Source organism: Ctenopharyngodon idella, chromosome 18, assembly GCF_019924925.1.
Source record: "Ctenopharyngodon idella isolate HZGC_01 chromosome 18, HZGC01, whole genome shotgun sequence".
Taxonomy (NCBI): Eukaryota; Metazoa; Chordata; class Actinopteri; order Cypriniformes; family Xenocyprididae; genus Ctenopharyngodon; species Ctenopharyngodon idella.
Genome location: NC_067237.1, coordinates 28732602 through 28745300, shown reverse-complemented (window position 1 = coordinate 28745300; position 12699 = coordinate 28732602). Strand labels below are relative to the sequence as shown.

General features: G+C 35.9%; 1 protein-coding gene across 1 annotated transcript in view; it reads left to right on the top strand.

The window, feature by feature from the left end:
• Positions 1 to 12699, top strand: part of sema3ab (sema domain, immunoglobulin domain (Ig), short basic domain, secreted, (semaphorin) 3Ab) — a 42435-nt gene that overhangs the window by 11521 nt on the left and 18215 nt on the right. The window contains exons 2-3 of the mRNA XM_051871167.1: positions 2105 to 2265; positions 7115 to 7177. Coding sequence (XP_051727127.1) covers positions 2105 to 2265; positions 7115 to 7177 — 224 coding nt within the window. The remainder of the gene's footprint in view (positions 1 to 2104; positions 2266 to 7114; positions 7178 to 12699) is intronic.

The following is a 12699-nucleotide window of genomic DNA, read 5'->3' as shown; positions in this document are numbered from 1 at the left end:
GTGCATGAATGCACAATGGAGTGATGGTGAGATGAATTCCTGGTGTTTCAAGTGTGTCTGAGTGTGTAAAAGGCATTCTGAGTGTTTTTTAGTCATGGTGCCAAATGGAAACACCACAGGCACTCCAAAATGAGTTCTCCAAACCCAAGCGAGAGTTTCACTGTCCTTCTCTCTTTCTCCTCTTGTCTCGCTGACCTCTTTAAAATCATCTCAGTCCTAATCTAAACCTCTCATCAACCTGTTCTTCTCGTCTCCTCTGTGCTACTCCACAGGTCTTGTCTTTCCATTCTCACACTCTCCTCTTTCACTTTTTCCCCTCTCCTGTTCCTCCTCTTTTTTCCCTTTGGCCCTTTGAAAAACTCTTCTGTCACACTGAATTCTGAAAACAAGACGCTATTCCTTAATTATTTCATTCACTCGTTTATTGAGCGCATAAGGTTAAATACTGTGTGTGTGTGTGTGTGTGTGTGTGTGTGTGTGTGTGTGTGTGTGTGTTTCCCTGGTAAACCCTACTTTTTAGATAAACCTTAAAAATGTCCTTTTTTTGATCCCCATGAGGAAAACGGCTTATATCTCTAGCTCTTTACCCTAACCCTACCCTTCACAACTACAGTAAGTGCCTAACCTGAACCTTTACCCTAATCCTTTACCCAATTATAACCTTATCTCTAAAACCAAGTCTTGACCCTCAAACAGGCCTTTAAAGAGGTCTCAGAAAGTGAGGACCGGCCAAAATGTCCTCACTTTATTCTCTTGGTCCTCACTCCGATGGTCTAAAACTCAAACCAGGTCCTCACAAATCTGTACAAGTACACACACAATCACAGGTTACAATAACTGTCCAAACACTGCTATATTTCTCAGCTGCTATTAATGTCTCTCTGGGGAGCAATTTAAATGTGACGGCAGGGAAAATCTTACTTCCCTTAAGGACAAATACTGTAATTATACCTTGCTGTTTATTAAAGAAACAGTTCACCCACCAATACAAATTCTGCTGTAATTTACTCACCATCATGGTATGACTTTCTTCTGTGGAATATATAAGGCGATGTTCAGCAGCATGTTCACAGTTCTTTTCCATACAGTGCTCATGTAGCATGACAAAAGTGCTCTCAAGTCCTCCAAAAAGGATATAGAAATATCATAAACATGTTCCATACAACTCATGCACTATATTTATTATCATGTTTGTCTTAGTTTTAGTTACCCATGAGTTGTCATAGTTTCTAATTAGTCTTACACTTTCACTGCTTGATTGTTCCTGGTGTTTATTAAATATTATTTGATCGTCTTTCTGCAACACAAATCTTTCTTGGACTCTTTACAGCTACCCGTGACAATATTCCCAGTCTTCTGAGTCAATATGATAGATTGTCAGTCGTTATTCACTGAAAATTTATTGTAGACCCCAGTTATCATCTCTGCATGCACATTTTCAAATTTGAATGTAAAGATAACAAATTTTAATCTCTCTCACACAAAGCTCTAATGCATGTCTTCAGAAGACTTGATACTTTAGTGTGGTTTTTTATTGTGCTTTCTTGTGGCTTGACAGCCAATGAGTGAAGTTTGGAACACGAGGGTGAGTAAATGAAGACAAAATTGTCATTTTTGGATGAACTATTCCTATAATAAAGAAAGAAATGAAATAAGAAATCCCTAGCAAATGTGTCCCATCAATATTTTGAAGCTACTTGAAACTAATTTTTACAGATTGCTCGTGTTTTTTATGGCTTGGCTTCATTCAGTTACTAGCTCTGTAGAGAAAAAATCTACAAGCAAATATCTATGTGTATCCATGAGCACCGCCAGCTTTCCCAGCTGTATTTTAGCCAAAACCACAGTCACACGTCTCACACACACTAGAGCAGAGACGCCGTCCCTGCTGAGCTGTTTGCTGTCAGTGCCAAGGTCCATCTTTTAGTCTTCCCATCAACCTTGTAACTCTCAAGGTTGGGAAAAACATCAAGTTTTTGCATATTATTGACCATATTTTAAAGCTCAGCATATGTGAGGTAATTTTTCTGTCAGTGTTTGCTTTTGAAGTTTGTTGGAGACCATTTCTCATATGTACAGTAAATCCTATATACTTTGTTCACAGAAATGTTGGAGTCCAACAACCTGCTTACTTTCAATGGACTGGCCAACAGCTCTGCCTATCACACCTTTTTATTGGATGAGGAGAGAGGTCGGCTTTTTGTAGGGGCAAAAGACCATGTGCTGTCCTTCAACTTGGTGGACATCAATATGGACCAGCAACTGGTAAGAAGATGGGGTTAGAATTGCTATTAAACCAATTTTGGTGATCAGCACTGCACATGGGACATCATTCAAATGAAATTGATGTAGATTTGCTATAGGGATGTGCAAAGCATACTTCAAAGTTGACTGCCTGGTAAGTTGTCTAAACTAGTTGGTTACTTGGTCTTAGGGAAGCCATGCATAATTAGTCTGGTTTAGGGTCTAATCTAACAGAGACTGAAAACCAAAACATTGCTCACACAATCTGATTTGAAGTCTGAGAGTTATTGTCTTGTGGGTTATTGTTAGAGATGGTGAATTTGTTACAGAAGCTGTGTTTTGACTGAATTTTGAGTTTACACAATTTTGCTGAAATTTGCTGATAGTGTAACAGTTAGCATGTTAAAGCTGTCAGCACTCTGAACACTCTTAAGGATGTTGTGTTTTTCAAAATCCATCTGTTTTAAACCACCACTGCTAACAAATTAAAGCTAAAATACTTCATATAAACATAAAAGTTTTATGTAAAATAGCTGTACTTTTGCTAGTCTCTCTGTCTCTTTGTCTTTCTCTTGTTCTCTCTCTCTCTCTGCCTTATACATACAAACGAACACATCAGCACACAGGGGGATCTGTTTCTAGTGAAAAGAGTATGAATATTTCAGAGTAAAGCTGTCATACTGATCACATAGAGTCTGGCTGAGAGCTGCTATCCATTCACCTGGATAAATAATAAACATAGTGAAGTACGGACAAACGGTGCCAGGGCAAAACCGCAGCCCACTTTAGCTTATATGCAACTTTATAAACATAACCTTCACAGAATAAAGGTAATATAAATGTTACCATTTGAGGAAATACAGGATATGTAAGTTATCCTGAAAAAAATTTACTTTAGTTAGATGTCTTTTGGATGTCATTTTTTGCATTAGTTCACTTCAGAATTAAAATTTCCTGATAATTTACCCCCATGTCATCCAAGATTTTTATGTCTTTCTTTCTTCAGTCGAAAAGAAATTAAGGTTTTTGAGGAAAACATTCCAGGATTTTTCTCCATATAGTGGACTTCACTGGGGTACAACGGGTTGAAGGTCCAAATTCACTAGACAAGTCTAGAGTTTCACTAGACAAGACCCTTATTCCTTGGTTGGGATCGTGTAGAGTGCTTTGAAGTTGCATTGAAACTGCAATTTGGACCTTCAACCCGGTGTACCCTGGTGAAGTCCGCTATATGAAGAAAAATCCTGGAATGTTTTCCTTCAAAAACCTTAATTTCTTTTCGACTGAAGAAAGAAAGACATTAACATCTTGGATGACATGGGGGTGAGTAAATTATCAGGAAATTTTAATTCTGAAGTGAAATAATCCTTTAAAGTAATACCAGAAATCTTTGACCCTGTGGGAACAATATTTGTTCTTTATACAAATTAAACAGCTTATAAATCATAGTAAATTATGTTTTTTGAAAAATGCTGAATGTTTTATGTGAGAGTTGTGTTTAGGGGTAGGGGTAGGGTAGGTTTAAGGGAAAGAATATGCAGTTTTTACAGTATAAAAATCCTTATGTCTATGGAAATTCCCCATAAAACATGTAAACCCAACGTGTGTGTGTGCGCGCGCTTGTTTTTATGATTTATGAGGACACTAATTTGTATAATGACATGTGTATTACACTTGTATTACAACGTAAACGTGGTTCATGAGGACATTTCCTGAGTCCTCGTAATTAAAATGGCTTAAAAACATACTAAACAGTGTTTTATTGTAAAAATGTAAAATGCAGAAAGTTTTCTGTGACTGGCAGATTTAGTGGTAGGGTTAGTGTAGGGGATAGAATATACAGTTTGTACAGTATAAAAATCATTATGTCTATGGGATGTCCTCATAATGATAGGTGCACCAACATGAGTGCATTTGTGTGTATTGAATATCTGACTGTATGATGGAGAAAAATTTCCATGACCACTGAAAGAGGATCTGAATGAGGTTACCATAATAGAGATGTTCCCATTTGGTCATTTGTCCCACTCTAAAACAAAAAAGTGGGTCGAAAAATTCAGTTATTGTCAGTAACAGTGACATTGGGGTCTAATGAGGGCAACATGTACTGCTACCAAAAAAAACTTTCTTCCTCCAGACAAACTTCCAAATAGTGAATATTCAGTATTGTACAGTACTCTCTTTCTTTGTCTCCCTTAGAAACACAGACACACAATTTCACTCAGAGCTTATCTGATCAGGATGCAGTTTCACACGTTCACAGCCATCAGACAGGAGCTGTATTACAGCACACTCAACTCTCTCCAGCCACAGGGAGAACGTAACTCGCTGTGACAGCAGTCCCATAGAAACATTGTTTTTCCCACTCATGCTATTCCATTACTCTTTCCACTGAAGCCCTCTCACACAATTCCTAGGATTTACACATCTGGAATTTTTTTTTTTTTTTAAGAAGAAATTAATTATTTTATTCATAAGGATGCATTAAATTGATCAAAAGTGACAGTAAATACTTACATCTGTTATGAATAAATTCTATTTCAAATAAATGCTGTTTGTGAACTTTCTGTTCATCAAAGAGTCCTGAAAAAAAAATAACATTTTTTATTGAGCAGCACAACTGTTTTCAGCATTAATAATAATAATGTTTCTTCAGCACCAAATCAGCATATTAGGGTACGTTTACACGACAACGATATACTTAAAACGGAGAAGTTTTTCCTTTGAGTTTTCTGCGTACAGACGACACCATTGTCAAAACAATCCCCATTCACACGGATCCGCGAAAATGACTAAAAACGCTGTATTCTGCTGGCAGGCCATTAGATGGCGATGAAACACCATAGACTAAACGTGTAATGCACATGTGCACGACGTCATCGTTTCCACAGATTCACGTTTTTGTTTCATTACATGGAGACCGTTTTCAAAAACTTGCACTTTGAAACCTGTTTTCAAATGCTTGCGTTTTCAGGCACCCAAAACGCCGTTGTCGTGTAAATGAACAGCCAAAACGCAAAAAGTTTTACGTTTTTAGTTGAAAACGGTGTCGTGTGAACGGCAAATTAGAATGATTTCTGAAGGATCATGTGACACTGAAGACTGGAGTAATGATGCTGAAAATTCAGCTTTGCCATCACAGGAATAAATTATATTTTAAAATATATTCACATAGAAATCAGTTATTTTCATTTCTAATAATTTTTCACAATATTACTATTTTTACTGTATTTTTGATCAAATAAATGCAGCCTTGGTAAGCATAAGAGACTTTAAAAAAAAAAAAAAAAAAAAAAAAAAAAACATTTACCAAACCTAAACCTTTGATAGTGTATATTCATCTCAAGGCATTTCTCTGACACTCTTCATGACCCTGTAATATTCCTGACCCTCCTGTAAAGTAGGTGAAACTGCATATTTAGAGGCCTACTGTGCAGTTGCTTTGATATATCAAAGTCTTCTCAGTAAAGGCTGAATCTCAGTGCCATCCTCTGAGATGCTCTGAAGTTTCCTTAGGCTGTGTTGAAAATCATGTGGAATATTTTTGTATGATCTACTGAATAATAGCCTGTCATATATGAGTAACAATAATACTTAAAGGATTAGTTCACTTTCCAATTAAAATTTCATGATAATTTACTCACCCCCATGTCATCCAAGATATTTATGTATTTCTTTCTTCAGTTGAAAAGAAATGAAGGTTTTTGAGGAAAACATTCCAGGATTTTTCTCCATATAGTGGACTTTAATGGTCTCCAAACGGTTGAAGGTAAAAATTACAGTTTCATTGGAGCTTCAAAGGGCTTTAAACGATACCAGACGAGGAATTAGGGTCTTATCTAGCGAAATGATCGGTCATTTTCTAAAAAAAATTCCCTATTCAACTTACGGAACTAACGCGGCGCCAGTTCCGTTTTTTCCGTAAGTAGAATCGGTGAAGAGGCGTAGGACATACAGCGTAAGCTTTTTGAAGAATACGGAAGTACGGTTTTGGCGGAACCACTCGAAGGCGATCATTTGTGTATATAAAGCGCGTACATTTAAAAAAAAATTAGAAAATGACCGATCATTTCGTTAGATAAGACCCTTATTTCTTGTCTGGTATCGTTTAAAGCTCTTTGAAGCTGCACTGAAACTGTAATTTTTTACCTTCAACCGTTTGGAGACCATTGAAGTCCACTATATGGAGAAAAATCCTGGAATGTTTTCCTCAAAAACCTTCATTTCTTTTCGACTGAAGAAAGAAGGACATGGACATCTTAGATGACATGGGGGTGAGTAAATTATCAGGAAATTTTAATTTAAAAGTGGATTAATCCTTGAATAATTGTTAGCCACTGTTGCATTTAATATATATTTATATATTTTTTTTTTTGTAATGTCTACTTTTTTAATTACTATACATGTTGAGAAATAAAGTGTGAAATAAATTATATAATTATATAAACATAATATAGAATTATATTGCATTTCAAATACTTTTTGAAGATTGCTAAATTTGATCCAAAATGGTAGCATCAGTAACAGTGACCTTGATGTGACTTTGGCATGCTGGGGAATTCAAATTGTAAATATTTTCCTGCTAAACTTGTTGCTATGCTACATTTCGGTGAGTGAACTGCTGCTTTATGTAGTTTTAACCCATTTTTAGTAGATGTATGTATGTATGTATGTAGTATTTATTAGCTTTAAACAAGTAGGTTGCTACTGTGGGTCTCTGAGGTTTAATAGACAACCAGAGCATAGAAAAAGAAGAAAAAAGAGACAGAGTCTGAGTATACAACCAGTATTTCCTAAATAAATAAAATAAAATATTCTTTCCCCTTTAACTTTCTGTCTCTTTCTCTCTCTCTCTCTCTCTGACTGGAAGATATCCTGGCCTTCTTCACCTTCTCGACGAGATGAATGCAAGTGGGCTGGGAAGGACGTCCAGGTAAGTGCTTTTTGCTTTGTTTATTTTTTTTCCCATCCTCTCTCTTCTGTCCTCTCCACAACCCTGAGATCTGTCGGATAGACTTCACCAGAGCATTGAATTGCTTGTACCATTCCACTTCTCTCTGGTTCATCTCTTATATATAAAATTTTTTACTGTATGCATGATATATAAACTTAACAAGATGAGACTAAATGATTACATACAATTCTAGCTTTAAGCAAAACTATTATATGTCATAATGTTTGTAATGTAAAGGGGCCGTATTATGCACAAGAATGTTCCATTTTAATCTTAGTCAATGCTTATTTTACCAAAAACAGTAGTAATGATAATTTCCCACCTTCTCTCTTTCCCCTAGGATTAAATAGGCTGTTTTTGCTTCTGTCCTTAAAGAGTCATGTTTGTAAATCACCGCTTTTATGATTAGGTAAACTCTTGGTACCGGCATAGTTCACATTGTTGTCTGTCAGAGCCAGCTGAATAACAGACGATATGTAAAGGTGGGCGGTCATATGTTAATGTACAATTTCTGAACAACCCACTTTTGAGGGAGATTTGTATTGTGAACATTATAATACATTTACCATTTAAAAGTGTGGGGTCAGTAAGATTTTTTTAAAGTAATTTATACTTTTATTCAGCAAGGATGCATTAAATTGATCAAAAGTGGCATTTAAATATTTATAAAGATTTATATTTCAAATAAATGCTATTCTTTTGAAATTTCTATTCATCAAGAAATCCTGAAAAAAGAAAAAAAAATCATAGTTTCCACAAAAATGTTAAGCAACACATCTGTTTTCAACGTATATAATAATAAGAAATGTTTCTTGAGCAGCAGTATTAGAATGATTTCTGAAGGGTCATGTGACACTGAGGACTGGAGTAATGCTGAAAATTCAGCTTTGCCATCACATGAATAAATTACATTTTAAAATCTATCAAAATAGAAAACATTTTTTAATAATATTTCACAATATATCTGTTTTTACTGTATTTTTAGTCAAATAAATGCAACCTTGGTGAGCATAAGAGACTTACCAACCCCACTCACAGTATACATTATGTCTACATATTGTACATCAGATTTCAAAAGAGCAAAATCCCGTTTTCCATGATTTTCCCTGTTTTCAATGTTTTTTTATTGAAAGTAAATGTAATATTTGAGATGAATCCAAAAACAAGACAAGAGTGGTTTGCTTTTGACAGGAACCGCTTGTTCTGAGATGGTAAAGCTGAGCTTGTCTGTCATCCGTCTTTTTCCTTCACAAACAAAGTTAAAAGTTTCTCGCACAAGATCAGCTCAGCAGATGTCAATGAAATAATGAATGAAAAAACAAATCACTGAACTGTGGGACAACGGTGTATAAACACTTTCCAGGCATAGCTGCCATTTGCTCTCATAAATTCCAATGCAGATCCTGCCCGAGGCGCTTTCCTTTAACATATAGAGCCATAGAAAGCGTCCCTCGGCCCGGTTAGCATCATAAAGAAACCATAAGGTTGGTTGGTTCTCAATGGCTCTTATTTGAATTGCAATAACATGCATTGTGTGAGATTTTGATGTAAACATGGTCTCGATGAATAGCTGGGTAGTCACTGAAAGATGGCTTTTATGTGAAGAGAGGGGTGCCGGTGAAAAGAGACAGATTGACTGAGGCCTGTTCTGCTCAAAGAGAGGTTGACTCAAACTTGTTTGAAGTGAAGTGGGACAATGTCAATTTAGGGCCCTTTTGAGGGATGATGAAGGCAGAAAACTGCTGGTTATGTTGAAGGATCTCAGCCGCAATTTGTAAGAAACAAAAAAAGACTGAGATCAATGCTCATGAGACACAAGTCTTCACAAAAACATCCATTTATGTTGACAGCGGGGCTGCATGTTAGGTTATATTGTTAGTTTTAAATGCGTCTGTGGACTCTGAAATAAATAAATTATTTTTAACTAAATTGCAATTTTATTTTATTTCCATTACATTAGATGACAGATAGGGCTAGGTTGAAACCAAGACAGAAGTGTTCATGGACAAAGCAACCTTTTAAAAACTTTTTTTTTTTTTTTTTCAATAGCAAGATCACAAACTGATTTCTTAATGGTTATTGTGCAATTTCACTATCAAACAGGGTGCATGGAAATAACAAACCACTATAAAAAAGGTAAACCAGCAACATTTTGATAGGAGAACTTAAAGGATTAGTCCACTTTGAAATAAAAATTTCCTGATAATTTACTCACCCCCATGTCATCCAAGATGTCCATGTCCTTCTTTCTTCAGTCGAAAAGAAATGAAGGTTTTTGATGAAAACATTCCAGGATTTTTCTCCTTATAGTGGACTTCAATGTCTCCAAACGGTTGAAGGTCAAAATTACAGTTTCAGTACAGCTTCAAAGGGCTTTAAACGATACCAGACGAGGAATAAGGGTCTTATCTAGCGAAACGATCGGTCATTTTCTAAAAAAAAATCAAAATGTATATGCTTTATAGGCACAAATGATCGCATCACAAGTGCTTCCACCAGAACGCGATTCCGTATTCTTCAAAAAGCTTGCGCTGAATGTCCTACGCCTTCCTTATTCAACTTACGGAATGAACGTGGCGCCAGTTCCGTTTTTTCCGTACGTTGAGCAGGGAAGGCGTAGGATATTTAGCATAAGCTTTTTGAAGAATACAGAATCACGTTCTGGTGGAAGCACTTGTGATGCGATGCATTTATTGCGATTATTCTATAAGGAGAATAATCCTGGAATGTTTTCACTAAAAACCTTAATTTCTTTTCGACTGAAGAAAGAAGGAAATGGACATCTTGGATGACATGGGGGTGAGTAAATTATCAGGAAATTTTTATTTGAAAGTGAACTATTCCTTTAAATTTTAATTAAAACCATGTCTTTTTGTCCTGAAGGCCTGTGTGCTGAAACATGTCAGTTTAAATAAAGTTTTCCAATTAACAACTGTTTGCTCGGAAATTAGCCTACAACTGAGCAGTGTTGGGGGTAATGCATTACAGGTAACGCGAGTTATGTAATCAGATTACTTTTTTCAAGTAACTTTTAAATTTACAACAAAATATCTGAGTTACTTTTTCAAATAAGTAACGCAAGTTACTTTGTTTTCCCATTTATTGACTGACACCTCTCCTGTCCAGAGGCGTTGTGTGCACTGTGTGAATATGATGGTTATTGTAGTTCTTGTGAACATATATTTACTCATTTACTTCTTCTCCTGCGTCCTCCTGTATTCCATCCTGTGTTCAGCTGAAAGGCTTGTTTGAGCTGCGCCCTCTACTGTACAGCCGTGAATTTGTATTTCCATCAACCTGAGGCTTATTTATTTCACTTTTGGTGTAAAAGTGCCTTTACATTTGCCAAAAATATAACTTTTTTGTTGTTATAAAAACAAACAAACAGCCCAGCCCAGATGAGGAAAAAGTAACGCAAAAGTAATGTAATTCATTACTTTCCATAAAAAGTAACTAAGTAATGCAATTAGTTACTTTTTTAGGCAGTAACGCAATATTGTAATGCATTACTTTTAAAAGTAATTTTTCCCAACACTGCAAATGAGTTGGGATAGGAGATTGGAGAAATACTGTTTTGTTTGTTTCATTTATGTACAGATTTAGTTTCAGCTATTACAATATTGATAAAGTAGAAGAAGAAGCCAGATTTTTGAGTCACGTATTATATGTTGTCATACTTTTCTGTAAACCTTTTCCACATCAGATGAGTCACTTCAGTCCGTTCCAGATGAGGCTTGCTCAGACACGTGGCTTTAACACAACTCAGGAGCTTCTGAACACACGCACACACATTTCCATAGGCAAAATCCCAGCTCAGATGCTACAGTGAAGCTGACAAACACAAACACATTCGTACACACACACTATCCCTGAGAGTATAGGCCACTGGGGAGCTCTGGACGCCCATAACAGGATTTCCCTGCAAATGCACTAAGCACCCTGCTGAAAAACAACTCCAGCTGTTGTAATATTTTCCTTTTAATAAAGCGCTTTGTGGGAGTGTGATGGTCAGCTGTGCCGCTGTATGTGGAATTCTGCTGCATGTGTGAGAGAGCAGGATTTTGACGCATACAGAAATTACATACATTTGCTACAATCAACGGAGGAATTATGCAGTATTATAGAACTACAAATGATTGGGTCATTTCACAGATTACAGTGTAATAAACTCATATGGTCATGCAACATAAACTTATGCGTGGTCCCTATAATATTGAAGGTGATAATTTGAAGGTAATTATTAGTGGATGTATGAAGTCAGTTCCCCTCAAGTTCACACAGGTGTCCTAGCAGAGTAATCACAGGTTTAGGTCACCACATTAACTGTTCCACTAACTATATTGAAAACCAGAAAGTGCACAAATACTCCATCTATTTTCATTACTGTTAAAAAGTTTGGGGTTGGTAAGATTTTTTTTTTTTTATGTTTTGAAGTCTTAATTTCACAGAGGCTGTTGATAAAAATAAAATAAAAATAAATACACCAAAAAAAGGTAATATTATGAATTTATGAAATATAACTGTGCTGCTTAGTAGAAAATAACTGTGCTGCTTAGTAAAAAAAAAAAAAGATATTTGTTTCAGGATTCTTTGATTAATAGAAAGTACAAAATAATTTATTTAAAAAATATATTGTTTTTTTTGTAAAAAATATGAGTGTCACTTTTGATTAATTTAACAAATTCTTGCTGAATTAAAAGTATTGATTTGTTGTTGTGCAAACTTTTGAATGTAGTCAAATTTATTTGCTATTTTGCACTTTGTTCAGACGTTAAGTGTACCCTAGTGTGTCCAAATACTTTCTAGTGTGAGTGTGGTCCTGGTATTCCCTACGTTATGGGGACCAAATGTATCCACAAGTAATACCAGTAAATTTTTGGTCCCCATAAGGCCACAAGCTTATAAATCATAAAGAATTATTTTATTTATTTATTTTTTTTTTTTTTGAAAATCTAAAATAGCAGACAGTTTTCTGTTAGGGGTAGGGTTAGTTTAGGGCAGCGTTTCTCAAAGTGTGGGGCATAGAGACATGACAAGTGGGGCGTGACAAACGGGAGGAAATTTGGTCACTTTTTTTGTGCCCATCTCTATTAACCTTTTGAGCGGTACGGTCCCACATATGGGACTTAGAACGTTCAGCGACGTCACATAACTGTCAGATTCAAACTGTGCTTTCGCGCTTTGGCTGGCGCAGAGCCAGAGACAGACGGGCTCAGCAGATATGTATGCAATGTTTTCAACAACATAATGTTTATTTTAGGTTTCAGACATTTAAAAATCCATAAGTACTAGTAAAACAATACATTTAGAGCTTGTAAAATACACACTGATGTCTATGTAAGCAGCAATAACAATCAGTTCAAATATAATTTGCCGACCCGTTTTATTCATATCAGATACACATAGTGTAAGTAACTATAAAGTTTACTCTATTTTTCTCCCAGATCACCGGCCACTTACTTACATGTATTTCGGGAGAAACTGATGAATTCACGTGCTGT